At 40.3% G+C, this 17,864-nt stretch overlaps 1 protein-coding gene across 4 annotated transcripts in view; it reads left to right on the top strand.

Moving 5' to 3' along the window:
• Window positions 1-17,460, top strand: part of LOC109636957 (Kv channel interacting protein 3b, calsenilin) — a 40,346-nt gene extending 22,886 nt beyond the window's left edge. The window contains exons 1-7 of one of the 4 annotated variants that reach the window (XM_069523043.1): window positions 3,829-3,972; window positions 15,091-15,215; window positions 15,337-15,406; window positions 16,075-16,253; window positions 16,358-16,462; window positions 16,607-16,669; window positions 17,272-17,460. In XM_069523043.1, coding sequence (XP_069379144.1) covers window positions 3,867-3,972; window positions 15,091-15,215; window positions 15,337-15,406; window positions 16,075-16,253; window positions 16,358-16,462; window positions 16,607-16,669; window positions 17,272-17,319 — 696 coding nt within the window. In that variant the 5' untranslated portion in view covers window positions 3,829-3,866 and the 3' untranslated portion in view covers window positions 17,320-17,460. Of the gene's footprint in view, window positions 1-3,828; window positions 3,973-7,885; window positions 8,007-9,919; window positions 12,732-15,090; window positions 15,216-15,336; window positions 15,407-16,074; window positions 16,254-16,357; window positions 16,463-16,606; window positions 16,670-17,271 lie in introns of those variants that run through there. The other 3 variants (XM_069523045.1, XM_069523044.1, XM_069523042.1) reach the window with 3 other exon arrangements.
• The last annotated feature ends 404 nt before the right edge of the window (window positions 17,461-17,864 follow it).

Here is a 17,864-nt window from a genome sequence, read left to right as displayed (position 1 = left end):
AAACGAGTGAAAGAGGAGAGAAGAAGAAGAGGAGGAGGAGGAGGAGGAGGGGGGAGCGTCACTTGTAACCAAACTGTGACACCGGTTCACAAAGAAGAGTTGGTGTTTTTTCTAAAGCGAAACAGATTCGTCCTCTGGACACCAAGAAAATACAAGTTCAATTTTTGATTTTCCTTTTTCAGTTTTTTTTCCTGGTCTTTTCTGCCTGGGTTTTGTGAGAGCACCATATTGTCCCGATTGTTTCACACTGTTTGGAGCTGGTGCTGCAGGAGGTCAAAGTTTATAGAGGATGGATACGTGCAGGGTCGAGTGTGAAAAAGAGATCACCAAGCTGCTGCGCTGTTTCTTTGGCTTCATCACTGGAACATTAGTTCAAGGTATTTTCTCTTCTGTTCTGACGCAGCTTGTTCTTTTCAAAACAAATTCAAATATGACATTAAAAGAAAACTGTATTTATTTTTCCTTGATCACAAAGGGTTTAATTTACTGGTGTCAAATACACAGTTATCATTATAACCGTTATCTGCAGCATATTGTTAATTCATTAAATACTTTATCAGTGAGTACTTCAAGTACTTTAAATGTAGTTTTCAGGTACTTAATCTTAACTTGAGTATTTCCATTTTGAAGGACTTCTTCCACCTCTGTGCCGTCAACACATGTTGGTCATGTTTTTAATCGTGCAGCCACACTATCATGATTTGACATCATGTGCTGTAATGGACATAATGTGTAACTGAGACTTGTGGTTTCAGATTCAGTAAGTGCTTTTGTCCAATCAGTTTTACCATGGCTTGTTTTTCATTTTTACTACTGTTCCATTCACCTTTTTACCAGTCTGTCCTCCTTGAGTTAATCCATCATTGATCAGATGTAAGTCTATCCTCTGTCCTCCTCCTGTGTCCTCCTCAAAGGGACACTTCATCAAGCCACCGCTGGCTGAATAATGGTGTCCCTCTCTGTTCTATCTGCTCGCTCTTTATATACACTCATTCCTCTATTCCGTTTGTCTTTTCCTACTGTGTGATCACCAGTCCACTTTTATCTGACATCTCCTGCTGTTTCTCCTCTACCAGAGGGTGCAGTGGTTCCGGGTCCTCTCTGGTGAGTTGACAGGACTTGATTATGAATATTCTCATCCTTTTTTCCCTCCTGATTTGTTTAGCCTGTCTGCAGCGTACCCGCTCAGGCAGGGGTTCACATCTCCACTGATCCATTAGCTAAACCTAATTCTGTCTTTAGTGCTGAAGAGAGGAGGGAGAGAAAAAGAGAGATATCTGGGTGTTGGATAAAGAGAAAAAAATATCCAGGACAGAGGAAGAGGGGAAAATGAGCTTTGATTAAGAAGTCCCTGTTTTAATTACACAGTTAAGTCTGACTTTGAACTTGCCTGGTCGACTTGGTTTTACGAAAAGAAGATTATCTCTCACAGAAGTGAGACTGTGTTTGGATTTCACTGGAACATCCAGTTGAGCAGTTGAGCCGGTGGGAAAACGCCTGAAAGAGCAGCCTCCTTCTCCCCTGAAGACCAATGTTGTATTTCTCCAGCAAGATTTAGTGCAGAGGCCCCAGAGCTCATTAAGATATCTGCGGTGTTGTTTACTGAATTTAGAGAGGGCAGTTGTCGACACTGAGAGCAACGTCAAGAAAAGTTTTCAGTCCCTGGAGCAGGTTGTTAGGGAAGAAGCATTAAACAGACATGCGATGTGTGGTTAGTGTGTGTAGTCCTGCAGGCTCACTGTTTGTTTGTGCTCACTGTGCAGATTTTCTCTTGTGTGGATGAATGCATGATGAGAATAACAAGCTTCACTGCTGCAATCTAATATTTCTTTGTGGCTTGTTTTTTCTCCATTTATTGGTTGTTGCCATCAAATCATTTCTTTGTGAAACACAGAAAATGATGATGTGACAAACCGCAGAACTTCCCCCTATTGGCTTGCAGCTGAGTTTGCTTCTATTGAAAGAATCCACACATTTCATTTCCTTTACTGAATGAATGTGGGCTGCTCTGCTCTGCTCCGCAGTGTCCAGTGTCCTCTAGTGGTCAGGTGGGATATTTAAATAGCTGCAGAGGAACAAGAATATATTCTTGCAACCAAATGATTTAATCTGTCTCTGAAATGTCAGTAAAGAGTGAGAAATGCCCATCACAGGTTCCCAGAGAGAAGTCTTCAGATGTCTTGTTTTGTCCAACAGTCCAGATCCAAAGGTTAATTTCACCGTGACAGAATATTAAGAAAACTAAGAAGAATTCATATTTGAGAGGCTGGTAGCTTGGGTTTTTTTATTCATTTTTTATAAGCGAGCACAGAGGTCGAAAACTGAATATTCTATGCTATAATGCCAAACCTTTCTTCAGTCTATCTTCTTAAATGTTAATGTTTACCACTTTTCTTTGTGCTTTATGATGACAAGCTGAAAATATCATAGTTCTAAACTGCTGGTCGAAGAGAACAAAGAATGTAGATATTATGTTTTTGGCTGGGAAATTACAAAACAGAAGTAAACATCACTTGATCAAGAAAATAAGTAAAAATAACACATTATCTGATTGCAACAGTGTCTGTTAAAGTGCTTGTTTGTGGAGCTTTCTGCAGCAGGGATGTATTGATTCATTGCTAATTCAAACATAAAAGGTGATCAATACACTGTTAATCACTTAGTCTCAGGGTGTGAGCTCTCTCTGAAGTTAGACAATAAAAAGGAGCTGAATAAGCTTCAAGATTCATAGAGAAAATGTTGTGAAAACATTTTCTTAAAGTCGTTATATCTCAAAGACTTACATTTGAATGGACCTGATTCAGGATTTACTTAGTTTTGCATGTTGATTGCTGAGAAACACTCTCGGGTCTCTGCGCCGCCAGGAATAGATTTACTATTTGAACGATAAGGATTTATTGCGATTTGCGGGTTGTTAAAACCAGAACATCCATCACGTCCTGGTAATTACAAATGGGATATGAGGGATATTAGTCCATTTGTCATAAACTCCAGTGGTGAGTAGATCAAGATTGTGACTGAAAAGCAATGCTGTCAATTTATACAATAAGCTCTAAATAAAGCAATAACCAGCTATGATTGCTCTTAAGGAATAATTTGGGAAATGTGCTGATTCAATTCCTTGTTAAACAAGAGTCCCCATTGAAAAAAGTCTTGACACAAATAATTTATAATGTTGAGAAACAGTGACTATGGCCACACATGGAAGAAACTTTACTTTAAAAATTCACAATATAGATCACTTTGGTGTATATCCCTGAGTGTGATGCTCTCCAGTGAGAGGATGGAGGGTTTCTTTTGTTTCCAGCAGCACATGCTTAAGAATTTATATTAGAGAGTCTGTTCGAGACACATGCAGTGAATATGGTCACGTGTGGAGAATGGTCAGACGAGAGGAAGAGAGTGAGACAGAAAAAAGAAACGTGGAGGTTTATGATGTGTGTGATGTGAAAGGTCAGCAGCTCTGCCGTGCGTTTTGATCCCTTTTTTTTTATCTCTTACTGTGATGTGGTGTCAAAAAGCTCAAACAGATTTTCTAATGTGGCCTCTGACAAAAGCATGTGCACACACACACACACACACACAAACAAATACACACTCTCACCTGATGCTTTATTCCACAGTGTTGGGCAGCTGCTCCTGTCAGTACCTGAGATTCAGACTTTTTGAACACTGAGCCAGGAACCAAGTGATTTATAGAACTTCTGCCAGCTCAGATCTATATAATTGAGCTTTTTACATTTAGAGTTTTAGAGTTTGTATCTTGTCTCGTTGCACCTCTTTGAGTCTCCTGTTGTATCCAAAGTGTCTCAGAGCAGCTTGTTAGCAAGGCTAGCCTTGTCGTTGTGGTATAGTTCAGCTGCATTATGGGAGCTGTAATGGCCGCTCTCTCTGTGGAGGCCAGGAGGCGCCTCTCTCGGCCCAGCTGTCTCCCTCACTGTGGCCACGGTGCAGCCAGGTACCATCGCTCAGGTAGGCGCTCGCATGCTTTCGACTCATTCATCAATCGCTCTCTCTGTTTATCACTCTTTGCTTCTCTCTTACTTTTTCTATTAAATAAGTGTATGGACTGGACTGAGCAGTAATTCAAGCTAAATGGTTTTTGTTTTATGACACTATCATCATATCATGTCCAAATAATTGACGTGTAACTAGTTAGAGCGAGTCGACCACTAACCAGAGGGTTTTTTGTTCGATCCCTGGCTCCTCTAGTCTGCGTGCTAAAGAGTCTTTGGGAAAGATTTGCATGTGTGAATGAGTGAATGTGGCTTGTACTGTGAAGTGCTTTGAGTGGAGACCAGGAAAGTGTTGTATGAATACAGACCATAGTTGCAATTAAAATACAAGAGTCAAAATTACACTAAACATGACTTTGATTATTTTTATGTAATCTTGGAAACATTTGCCACGTTGTTTTCCAGTGTCTAGCTGTTTAATCATACTGTAAAAGGTTGACTTCCCTCATTAATTGATCACACGATTACTTCTTTAACTCTACATATTATATTCCTGTATTCTTATTTCTGGCTTCTTGGCCTTGCTTCTTTGTCTGACCAACAGTCCAACACTGAAATATATTCATTTTTACTTTTATGTAAGATGAGAAAAAGCAGCAAATTTTCACATTTTAGCAGCAGGAACTTTAAAATGTTTGTCATTTTTGCTTGAAAAATTCCTTTAAAGACATCTTACTGTGTACTTGTACTTGTAATGTCTTTGTGAGGACCATTTTGAGCATAGACCATATGGAATGGGGACGTTTTAGGAAAGTAAGGACCCAAACCTTCAGTTTTTCAAAGGGCTGCTTGAGGGTTTAAACTTGCCTTTAGATTAAGGATTAGGGTTCAGGGCACTTGACTTGAAACACTACTTCTTCCACTGCAAAATTCTTTCATTACCAGTTGGCTGCAGGATTTGTGTGAGAACAGAATCATTGTTATATGCGTTAAAAAGGTTTAAGTGTCTTCCTCTCTGACTGTGGTGAAGACTGAGGTGATGTTTGCTGACGTGTCCGCCTGTGAGGAAACAGTCTGGGTTCTCTCTCCCTGTTTACTGACTGTTGTGTCAGCAGGCAGCGCCAAGCATACCTTTTAAAAAGCTGTTAGTGCCCTAATGGCCTGCACACACACACACACACACATACACACACACACACACACACACACACACACACACACACACACATACACACACACACACAGAAGAAAATCAGATACACAAACATCACATAGTATGCACAGATATACCTGCATGGTATGTTGTGTGTGTGTTTAGTGTGTGAAAGTCTGTCACCTGATCCACTCTCCTCCTCCAAGTGGTAACTGAAATGTAAATTTGACCTTCAGGCTGTTTTCTCTGCTGTAGAGATGTTCCACACACACTATTAAGGAAAAGTGACAGTAGAGACTGAATAAAAAGATGTATCTTTTTATTTTATGATCACTGGCTGACGTAGTTTCTTTTGGTAAAATGTACAAAGTGCAGAAAACGAGAGAAGCTCCACTACCACCGCCACCACTTCACCACAAAGATATTGATCTCTCTCTCTCTCTGACCTCCCATTTGTGTCTCCTATCTCCAACACACACACACATAGCACAGGCTTCAGGGGACCTTATATTTATTGACATACTTTTCTCTTACTTTAACCTTAACTTCTACCTAACCTATACCCCGAACCTTAACCTAAATTGAAACTAGACTGATCCTCAACCTAACCTTGAAACACTTCAACTTAAATTCGACATTGAAATATAGTGATATACTTCCAGAATTGGTCTTCGTCCCCATAAGGAAGTCCCTATAATGTGAAAGATTTATTTCACCAAAATAAGGTTCAAAGATTGAGCGCGCACACACACACACACAATGCATCAAGATAATTCCATTCCCATCTTATCTTGATGCATTATTAAGTGCAGAATCATCGGTTTTCCTGCGAACACACCACACTTAGTCCACACTTATACTCACACATTCATTTTTCTTTTATCTGCTCAATATCAAACTGTTGCACATCTTCCTTCTGTATGAAGCCTTTGTTTCAAATGACGACGCAAGACAAGAAGCAAAACGAGACACAAAATTGAATGCTAGCTGAGAAAAAAAACTGTTGCACCTTTGTAGTAGAGGTAAGGACCCTTCTACATGCCTGTGTCCTGTGGCCCATTATTCTCATGACCAGTCTATGGCTGTAGGATATTTGACCAGGGCTTTTTACAACAAGTGTGTTATGAGTAAACCAGCCTCTGGATATAAAAGGAGAAGACAAAGAGGTGAAGAGGTGGATGTGATGGAGAGAGGATGGACAATTTTATAGAGGAGAGAGGAAGCCGAGCAGAGAGGGAGAGAAAGTCTGTGGTTGGCCAAAGTTTCAAAATGACAGAGGAGATGGAGGGAGGAGGAGGAGGAGGAGGAGGAGGAGGAGGTCCAAAGCCCTGGGGTGCAAAAGCAAATCAGATGGACAGACCAGGAAAAAGGAGGAATGCGGAGAGACCAAAAGAAGGACGGGACGGGTGGAAGGTTTGAGGTGGACTTCAGTTATTGAACCTCGGCTGGAGCAAATGCGTCAAGGGAGGTAAAGTTGCAACAGATAAATTCAAAAAAAGCTGCAGAGAGCCAGGAGTGATGGAAAAGTATGTGCGGAGGAGGTAGACACCGCAGGAGGAGGTTTCATTCCCCACAGCTCCTCTCAGTTTCTCAGGATTTCCCTCCCTGGACGCTGCTGCTGCTCTAAGTGCCTTCTCTTCCATATCTGGACCTGGACTTGGACAAACAGTGAGACGGACTGCAAGACAACACTGATCCTGAATGTAACTATTTATAACGCTGTCCTAAAAGGTGTTAGGATGACGAAAGGATTACGGACAAAGGGGTTTCTTGCCTGACTTAAATCTTCAGAAGTCCAACAAGTTAATAACACATTTTTTGTTCATCAGAGTTTTCACTTTGCATGAGAGCCTTTTGAATCATGTCTGTTTTAGAAGATGACCTCATCCTCATTATTGCTGATATGAATATTATCACAGATGCCGCGGAGACTAGATAGTCAGATTGGTCTCAGCTCGCACACAAAGAGTGTTTCCAGTATGATTTTGTTCCAGAGCTGAGGTTTCACAAACTGCTTGTGGGGCCAGCGCATATAATGGGGTAATTTATTTATTTATACTCGCCTCTGCTGTTTTGCCATTTAAAGGCATGGAAGACATGAAAACTTGAGTATCTCATGTTGTGTTTTTTGACTGGATTTCAATAAGTCGCTTGCATTCCCCGGGCTCTCTCCCACCTAATGGGAGCGAAATTCTGAAAATGGACTTCAAGGCTGTAATTGAATTCTTTGCTTTGCCCAAACGACGTTTTTATTTAAAACCAAGACGTGATTCGTGAGTGTAAACTATGAGGCGAGGACTGATAATAACTGTTTGGATTAAGACGATGAGCAGTAACTTGTGTCTTTGCGAGTCCGAGCTCCTGTGTGTGTGTGCAGGACGAAAGTCTGGGAAGTGAGTCTTAACGTCTCCTTTAATGCACTGTAATAAATGGCTCGTGACACAACCCCCATTTTCTCTCATCAGTCCGGAGAGGGAGGTTTTCCATATATGTCGACTTGCACATATTTTCCACTTCAGCATCAGTGTTGACATTAGAGCAGCCTTCATCCAGCTCACTGGCCTGGTTCTCATGCTGCGTCCTGAAAACAAACCCATGCCGCCACCCACCAACCAGACTGAATCCTGTCCCGTCCTGGTTCGTCCCTGTTGAAAACCCTTGTTGTTGACTAGCCCAGCCGCTGGCGTTACTCGGGCTGGCCCGGGCTTCCTTTCTTGTCTCTCCCCGAGGCCAGGCCTTCTCGTGCAGGCTCGGCCCTGTGTGCCCCCCCCCCCCCCCCGATACTGCAGTCATGGGGATCCAGGGCATGGAGCTGTTTGCCATCGGAGTGGTCATCATCCTTTTCATGGCAGTTCTCAAGCAGTTTGGCATCCTGGAGCCCATGTCCTCGTTTGAAGGTAAGGGCCCACCTGAGGCCCCTCTACTGGCTAAGAGGGACCTGCAATTTGGTGCAAACGTTATCTACCTGATGTACTTATTAAACATACCTCAACCCCCCCCTTCCAATACAAGAACTATTTAAACATTCACTAAATGGTTAGTAACAACACTATAATATAGCTGACTGAGGGACAGTAGTAGCTTTACAATGACACTACTGTTTACGAATGACACTGGGTGGCATCAAAGGTTAAAGATTGACGTTGTTGTGATCATGAAAATTGACTCTGTAAAAAGACATGAATAAAATAAATAGTGGAAAAGTTGTTGAAGCTAGTTTGAGTCCAGCTGTACAGATGATTACTGCAGTGTATCTCCGTCCCTCTGTCCCTCTGTCCCTCTGTCCCTCTGTCCCTGTCAGTCCTCTACTGTAACTACTGTGATAAAATCTAATCAAGTAAAAATGCCTTCAATCCGAAGAAACACAAAACTAAATGGATATAAAATACATATAATTAGTTTTAGTGTGTGTGCTTTTGTATATGTGGACCCATTATTAATTACAGACTGTCAGCAAATCTATGTATGGCATCAGAGTGGAAAAAGGTTAATGGGATGTTTTATTTTGCACACTAAGGGAAATACCATAAAACATTGATGGGCCAATAGACTGTGTACATTTGGGACTGTAAAAGAGACATCAGACACTGCTCTTTGAATGATGCAGCTCCCTTTGATAAGAGTTTTGGGCTGAAGGCCAGACAGTCAGAGTGGCCTGCAGTCAGTTTGCCAAGACAATTACAGCAGGAAGGCTCCAGTCGCACATTAGTGCTTCTCATATGGCTCCGAATCATAAGTAATAAATTCTACAAAAACTCCAGTAATGCCCTTTCATAATTTATCACTCCTCTCAATCTCTCCAATTTTCAGCTCTTCCAATAGAGCTCTCCTCTTTGCATTTTCTCCTCCACCTCTTCCTCCCACCGTGGCACAGCCTACACCCCGGTTTAGCATTACTTCACATCAATTATACATGCAGTATTGAACAGGCTTTTACTGAGGCCGCCTAAATATGGAGCCTGGAGTACTCCTCCAGGACCCTGAAGGACACTGGCCATCCCTCAGTAGCCTCCGAATTTCTCCTCATGCATCTTCATCCTCATTCCTGCCACTTCATTACCTCCTTATCTCCCAGTGGGACTAATTTACCAACTGCGGTGTCAGTAATTCGCCTGCTTCATTTTCTTCATCATGTTTAACTGGCAGCAGATATCAGGAGTTAACTCATATGTTGTTTCTTGTCACTTGTCGTCATGTAGAGAAACCTATAGAGTTCGGATGTTGTGCTCTCTTTGAATAGAAATAGATTATAATTAGCAGCCAGTGGTGCAAAGGGAAGTTCACTCACTCAAGTCAGAAAATATTGAACTTTCTACTCCACTTCATTTATCAGCTGCAGTTAAAAAACATGTGGTTTATAAAGTATAATATATTTATAGAGATCAAACATGTGGCTATAAACTTGCTTGTAAACTGGTTTATGCATAGTTGTGGCACCATAAACCAGGAAGTTCATCCAAGACACATTGAGATGGTTTTATTTTGATAAGTGCTCAAGGCCCAAAAAAGGAAAGTTTAACAGAATGTTTTCAGAATCACCTTATCCCTCAGATACTGTGTGACCATTTGCAGGGACTCAACCCAGAGGATAGAAACTACTGACTGCATACAAACCCTTTAAAAGTAGTTCTACCCCAAGCAGCTACAGCATTATAATGATCTTTGAGCTTTACAATATCAGATATACATACTATACAGTATATAAATCACTCATTAGCCAGTCATTTTATTTACTCTCACCTTTGATACATGAAGGAATTTTTTTCTCCTTATTTGATTATGATTGCAAAACTTTTATTCTTAAACGTTTGTGTGGTTTTTACTTGAGTAATGTATATAAATACATCAGTACTTAAAACAGTTTATGAAGCATTATATATCTTGTCTGGTGAGGTTGCACCTACAGTTTTGGCTTTGGAGGTTCAATACAGTGGATCATTTTGTAAACATCCATCTGTACTTCTTCAGTCCTATCAGGGCATAGTATCAGGGCTGTAGTTACCACTAATCCCTGTGTGTGTGTGTGTGTGTGTGTGTGTGTGTGTGTGTGTGTGTGTGTGTGTGTGTGTGTGTGTGTGTGTGTGTGTGTGTGTGTGTGTGTGTGTGTGTGTGTGTGTGTGTGTGTGTGTGTGTGTGTTTGTGCGTGTGTGTGTGTGCTTGCATACAGAAACAGCTGCTGAAAATGTTTCCACTGCCCTCTTGTGGTGTAACTTCATGGAATTTAAAATCCACTGAAACTAAATAAGTGGCCTCATGCTGATATAATGTCTTATTTCCTTTTGAGGACATGAGACAGAGAAAAGTATTTTTTTATTTTTTGTACAAGCAGCTAAAAACCAATTCAGACAAATCATTATTTAAGCAGTGTAATTTGAACTTGTCTGGAAACACAAATCTTTAATATGCTGTGCAGATATTCCACATATAGCAGCAGGGCATTAACGGCCATTTATCAATCACCAGGCAGATGAGGTCTGATCACTTATTCGTTTCATTATTTATAATATCAGCATTCGAGAAGTGATGCTCGCACACATCACGTTTCTTCTGTGTGTGAGTCCACATACATGTGTGTGGAGAATAGAAGTGTTGGCCTTGGCTTGTTGTTTCACTCTGGTCCTCCTCTCTGATCTCATGTCGACTTTGGGTTGAGTCCAGCTTGGTCCTATTTTGGGATGACATCGATGCCAGAGGTAGCCGTGTCTTTAGAGATGTATGAGCCCCATTCTGAAGCTCTGCGATACAATATCTGGTATTTTCACTCCACATTTGACTCCAAGATATTTTAGTGAGTCGCATCAATAAAGTGATATATAGAGAGATGAGAAGCAAATTAGTTGTTTCATTTGTTCATCTCTTGTTTCCGTGTTCACGAGCTGGATTTTATATCATTGAACAGATTATATATTATGTGTGTTTATGGGCAAAGAAAAAGCAAACAAATATATTTTTATTAAGAATCAATACAATGCATATCATTCACATAAATACAAAATCCCCAATTATTATTTCTGCGTAGATAAAGTTATTTTTCATAGAAAGTATTACCAGACTTCCTTTATCTTAATTGTCTCAGGTTATGAATACATTTTCCCTGGAGATTCAAAGAACATGTTCCCTACACTTTTAGTATTTAACATTGTACTTTTTACTCCACTACATTAACTCAAGCTACTTGTTTCTTTTCAGATTCTGATTATTAGTATATAATAGTATATAAAATACGAATGATGATGATTTTAATTATTTCATTTGTCGTTGCATTGAAATGAAATGAGTCTGTGTGATTCAGGAGTTCTGCAGGATGAGTAATTTTACTTTTGGTACCTTTTAATGTTATTGGTGATAATATTCATTATGCTAATATTTTTAGGGTATCAGGCCTCTTTTATTTATCAATCTATCCATCCATCCATCCATCCATCCATCCATCCATCCATCCACCTACCCACCCACTCATCTATCCATCCTCCCTCCCTCAAAATGAGTTGATGAAATGAGTTTTGAACAAGTGTCACAGGACCTGAGGGAGCGTTTGCTCACTGTTTCCCTTTATTATATGAGTGTGAGTGTGTGTGACAGGACTCCACTGAGTCGATGCCGCATTAAATCTGTGTTACGAAGCCCAGGAGAGATGAGGGAACAATTAGAAAGTGGATCACAGAGATGACTGGGATTCAGGACACCTGTTGACCTTTGCCACCACCCCGGCTGGTTCCTTAAAGGAAAACCGTTGTTCTGTACGTCACATTTAACAAAAAGTATTCCGTCTTTGTCGATCCTTGTCAATTAAATTCGCAGTAGCAGGTGCCTTGATGTATTTTGTGTGTTGTATGTTTTTGTTTTGATAAAAGTGGGAGAAACGTGGCTCTCCTGTGTTTCCCCGGGAGTTCACAGGTTAGTTAGATGTGAGATGGAGGGAGGATGTAGATGTAGAAGCTCAGTCACTCAGTCAGTGCTCACTGGAAAAATGTTGGACGTGTTTTTGGTCTTTGATTGGATGTTTGTCTTCAGCTAGAGGAGTAAGAAACACTGGAGCAATCCCACACCGACTTCTACATGTGTGGTGTGAGAATCTCTGCGCTCTGAACTTGTATTTCCTTTGGATTTAAGCTACGGCCCCGATTTTTGGAGGGGGATTCTCGTTCTCTCTCTCTTTCTCTTTCTCTCTCTTTCTGTCTCTCTTTTTCTCTCTGGAGGTATTAGGATCCACTTGACCTATATAAACGACCATCAGACGCAAATCTTCATCGTGGAGAATATCTTTGAAGATCCTTTAGAGCAGGAGGAGAACAGGAGAGGGAAAGGCAGTCAAATAAAAAAAGTAGAATTGGAGAGTAAAATAAGGGTACAACAAGAAAAGATGACTGAAGATTGAGTGACGAGGTTTCAGAGTCAGGAAGAATGGACTGAAGGGAAGGAGTGAAATGTGCGGAGAAAGTCCAATAATGTAGCAGAGGAAGACGGAAAGACGAGGACCGTGGAAGACAAGATAGAAGAAGAGGGGAAGATGAGTGTGAGGTGGGAGACAGAGGGACTGCAGACAGTTGGGATCGTCTGCCTTGTGATCATGTTCCTCAAACTCATGCACCTGCTGGGCCTGATCGACATCACTGAGACCGGTGAGGTAACCTGGGAGAAAGGGGTTTAGAAGAGGAGGATGAGATGGAGCGAGGAGGCTGGAAAGAAATGATGTACATTAATGATCTAAGTTTGAACAGTAAAAAAAGTCATGTGAGGAGTAGATGTATTTGTGAGATCCTTCTAAAGATGAGACTTGTACAAAGGATATAAATAATGAGGTCATTTTAGATCATCAAGGCTACGATGGAAAAAAAGAATCACTTACCGCTGCTATATTTGTCTTTTTGGCATGAACCCATACAGGATATTTGAGAGTTTTAAAAATAACTGTGAATCGATGCATCAGCTGATTTGCAACACATATCATAAACAATGGTGTTGGTCAAGGATCCCTAAGATTTTGGTTATTTGCAGGGGCATGTCTGCATCAGCTCTTTCTGTAATTTCTTCCTAACGACCCTCCTAGCTGTAGCTGCTCTGGCTGTTTGAAATGTGATGGTCAGACATTGGTTAAGGGGGTTAGTGTTGCCAACAGTGGAGTCATGCTGGACAAACTCTGCAATAGTGTCACTGGAAATAAAATATATCAAGCACTATATTCAGCGTTCCCTTGCTTTAATTCTTTTAACTCACTGGCCGTGATAAATGCCAAAATCGATTTATCTGCAATTACCATAAATCAGCTGATGTAATTTGCCCGCTGATGTTTGGGTCTGGCTCTGTCTGGTATGTTGGTGCGTTCATGAAAATCTGGATTTATCTTAATGTCTTGCTGTGTTATGAAACAGTGTTTGTTCCAGCTACGATAAAAAAAACATGCAAAAAATGTAATATTGGAATTGAAATATACGTGTGTATTGATTTGTGTCCACTCACTACAATTTTCTGGATGTTTATTCTCAGAGTCTTCCTCATGTAGCTTGCTCCCTTATTCAAAGTAAAATTCCATTTGATTAAAGTTGATTTTTAGCTGCTGATCCAAAGTTTAAGAATAAACTTCAACGCCAAAGTGCGGTGTATTGATATTGTCCATTCATGATAATAGACTGTATGGAAAGATGGACGACATGACAGCCCCCAAAAGTGAAGCCAAAGCGTTTTGATAGCCACCCGGTGGCTGGCTGAAGTACATGTAATAAATGCTGCCTCCTCCATGTTAATATGGGACAAGTAAAGAAGTCAAAGTACACATTAGATATGTTTTTCTCTAAGATAGTTTCTGTCATTTTAGTTTTTATCACTGATGTTTGTTCCAGTGCTGATTTTTCTAAGATTGATGCTATGAAAATGGGTGAGACGTCATGATTGACCGCTGAGACTGACTCGTGATTGGTCGAGCACATGTATTGATGGGACATAGCTACCGTGGCTCCATCCCCTGATCGCCACTGCACAGACTCTTTTTACCCTCATTTCTGGATAGTGGACAGAAGTGGAGACACATTGTCCATCATTATTTACAGTCTATGGTCATCACTTAGAGAAAAATATGACATGGAGTTCTGATTTGCTTTATGTTTCACAGTATATGATATTTCACTGCTCTGCTGGATGTTTTATCAGAATAAATGAGTTTGGATCATATAGCGCTCATCATATATTCTTCTGTGTCCGATCTGACTTGACTTGTTATCTTTGTTTTTTGTTTTGTGTTTTTTTGTCTTTCTTTCTCTTACTATCACTCTCCCACTGTTCTCCATGTTTTCTCTTTCACTCCATCTTGGTGTCAACACCCCTCCTCTCTTCTGTTCTCTCTGTCTAAAGATGGTGAGTATGGTAACAGGAGAAACCAAAACTATATTTCAGGAAAACTTCCCTCCTTTTTTTGAATGTTTTCTTTTTCCCAGTGGTGCAGTGCTTTCTCTTAATGTGTGTGAACTGGAAACCAATGATGCCGCAACACTTAATGCGGATTTATTCTGTGCGTAAAAAAGACACTCTGGCTTGAATAGAATTTCTCAAATTCAGATTTTCTGCAGTGGCCTTATTTCTTTTTATTTATTGTAATTATTTAAAGAACACTACCATGCGTGTTTGGTGACATTTCCGCCATAAAGAAAGTACCTCCTCTTCTTTTTTTACTCCCTCGTTTGCCTGCCCTTTGCTCCTTTGCAGTTTTTTACAAAATTTCTATAGAACTTGCACGTTTTCCCCACCTCCTCTATGATAAATTGCCTCCCTGTTGAATGTGTGACCCCCCCCTCAAAATGTTGACCAGCATCCACACACTCAGTCTCCCCCATCCTCCCTCTTTTTCTCCTCATCTTTACCTCTTTACATCACTTCTCTCTTTTTCTTTCTTTCTTCTCTATATCTTCTTGTCCATCTCTCCACCCCTCTCTCTCTTTCTCTCTCTCTCTCTCTCTCTCTCTCTCTCTCTCTCGCTTTCTCCCACAGACAGCAGCGACAGTGACTTGGAGCTGTCGACGGTGCGTCACCAGCCGGAGGGGCTGGACCAGCTGCAGGCTCAGACCAAGTTCACCAGGAAGGAACTTCAGTCTCTGTATCGAGGCTTCAAGAATGTAAGCCTGCCTGCTTAATTGCTTCTTAATCTTAATTGCTTAACCACCATTGTTATGCTTTATATAGACTTAAATTATTCTAATATATAGATCTCGTTTTTTTTCTCTGTCTCTTGAGCAGGAGTGTCCCAGTGGGCTGGTTGATGAGGAGACATTCAAGTCCATCTATTCTCAGTTCTTTCCCCAAGGAGGTTAGCTGTTTAAACAATCCCTCCTCTCCTCTCTTGTCAGAAACTGCATGGACTTTATTAGGAGATGGCTCTGCTCAGAAATACACCCTTTCATTATATATCAATATTTTTACTGATATATTATATATAAGTAGCATTTTAACTGGTTGATGTGCGGCTAATTAGTTAAAGTCACAGTTTTTAACAAAGCCATTGACAATTCTGGCTGTCACTGGGTCCTAAACCTTTATTTTATTTTATTGAGAGTATTTCAACCAGTTTTTAATTCAAAGGTTTCCTGTAGCATCATTATAGAACTGTTGTAAAGATAAATGATTTATATTGATTTAATTTACAATAAACCTGTTCCAGTGATGGATAAAGTGAACATTTTATGGGGCTGAAGCACTGGTGAAAGTGAAAGTAGTAAAGATAGTTAATTTAGACAACAGCTCAGATAAACAACCCCAGAAGTACCATAACTTTGGTTGTACAGCAGGCTGTATAAAATAATTGTTCTGTTAACACATTAAAGATCTGGGTTTATTGGAGAAATTAGAGGGAAAGGTGTATTCTATGACAAACAAAGAGCCCAGAGCAAGTGTTTAAAGCTCTTAGTCAGTCATAACACAAACTCTCCGTACCAAAGTACAGAACACTAAATCCTCACCTTGACTCCTTTTATCCAGACGCAACCACCTACGCTCACTTCCTGTTCAACGCGTTTGACATCGACAGAAACGGTTCTATCCACTTTGAGGACTTTGTCATCGGCCTGTCAGTGTTGCTCCGAGGTTCCGTCACTGAGAAGCTGAACTGGGCCTTTAACCTCTACGACATTAATAAGGACGGCTACATCACCAAAGAGGTACTGAATTAAATCTCAGAGCTTTGCACTTTTAAAATCTTATCACATAATTTGAATAACAATAAATAACTTGTTTCACTTTGCTTCTGTCGTCTTCTCTGCAGGAGATGCTGGCGATTATGCAATCAATCTATGATATGATGGGGAGATACACCTACCCCTGTGTGCGAGATGAAGCGCCTTCCGAACATGTGGACAAGTTCTTCCAGGTTGACAAATAAAAAACACACAAGTGTGCAGTGCTACGTGGCCTCTGTTTGGTCTCTCATCAAAGAAACATTACAACTTGTCTGAAAACGCTCTTACTAAGTCTTTTCTTTATGTTTTTGTGGGTTTTTTCTTTTCCCCCACAGAAAATGGACAAAAATAGAGATGGTGTAGTGACCATTGAAGAGTTCATTGAGACCTGTCAGAAGGTGACTCACTGAAAATAATAATGATGTTTGCATGTTCTCCTTCCACACACTCCTATTTTTGCAATTGTTCCACCAAAATGTTTAGTAGTGTGCTATATTCAAATAACAAACATTTTGAATGTACTCAGGTTTGCTGGCATATGTTTGAATCAACACACTTTACAGACTGCTTTATTAAAAAGTGCAGAAAAAAGATGGACACTGTTAATCAGATTGATTCACTTCACACAAGGCTTTCTTAGCATTTAGAAGTAATTGATACAGCGTAGATGTGTATTAAGTCATCATTATTTACCTGCTACATTTACCTGTTTTATCTATTTGTCTAATTTCTAAGAATAAAATATGGAAAACTTCAAATTGCTGATATTGAATCAATCACTTTTGTCGCAAAATACATGAAAACAAGTTTTAATAGGCTCACTGTGTTAGATCCAAGCATAATATATTTAACATATTAAAACCCTCTCATTTCATATGAGTTGACTGGAAACAACATTGTCATTTTGGCCACACGATGAAAACACAAGTCCATAAACCAATCTGAAATTTGTTTACCCCACATTTCTGGTGACAAATGTTTTTATCTGTCTTTTCTTCAGGACGAGAACATCATGAACTCCATGCAGCTCTTTGAGAATGTGATATGAGGAATCACTTCTCAATTCGCCCTCGTCCACTACTGGCACACAAACACAGCCCACTCACACACATCAAAACTCTTCACAATCGCACAACATCCTGGTGCATGATGTAGGTTCTGAAAACTAGAAGTGTCCTCTATTTCTCGCCACGCTCTTTTAGTTGTATCTTGCACCTGCGTCTGGATGAAAAGGACTGTTAGAGACTGAAGAAGAGCTACCTGGGTCAAATTTTCTTCTATTTAGTGGATTTTTTGAGTTCCCAAAAAAGATCAACAACCAAACAAGGGGGGAAGAGAAAGACAAGAACACAAGCTTATCACCGCCACACCTTGTCTATATCTCTGACACACACACACACACACACAGACACACACACACAAATTGTTCCTCTGTCAAACACACTCACACAGATACGCTTGAGTTGTTACACTGGATGAAGTGAACATAGAGAAGCACCGGAAAAAAAACACAGCAGACAAAAAAAAGGAATGAATTAAAAGCATGTTTGTCTTCAAATATGTGATGTGGAATTAGCTTGCACTACAATTTTA

The sequence above is a fragment of the Paralichthys olivaceus genome, chromosome 4 (genome assembly GCF_024713975.1).
Source record: "Paralichthys olivaceus isolate ysfri-2021 chromosome 4, ASM2471397v2, whole genome shotgun sequence".
NCBI lineage: Eukaryota > Metazoa > Chordata > Actinopteri > Pleuronectiformes > Paralichthyidae > Paralichthys > Paralichthys olivaceus.
This window is presented reverse-complemented; position numbering and strand designations above follow the sequence as displayed.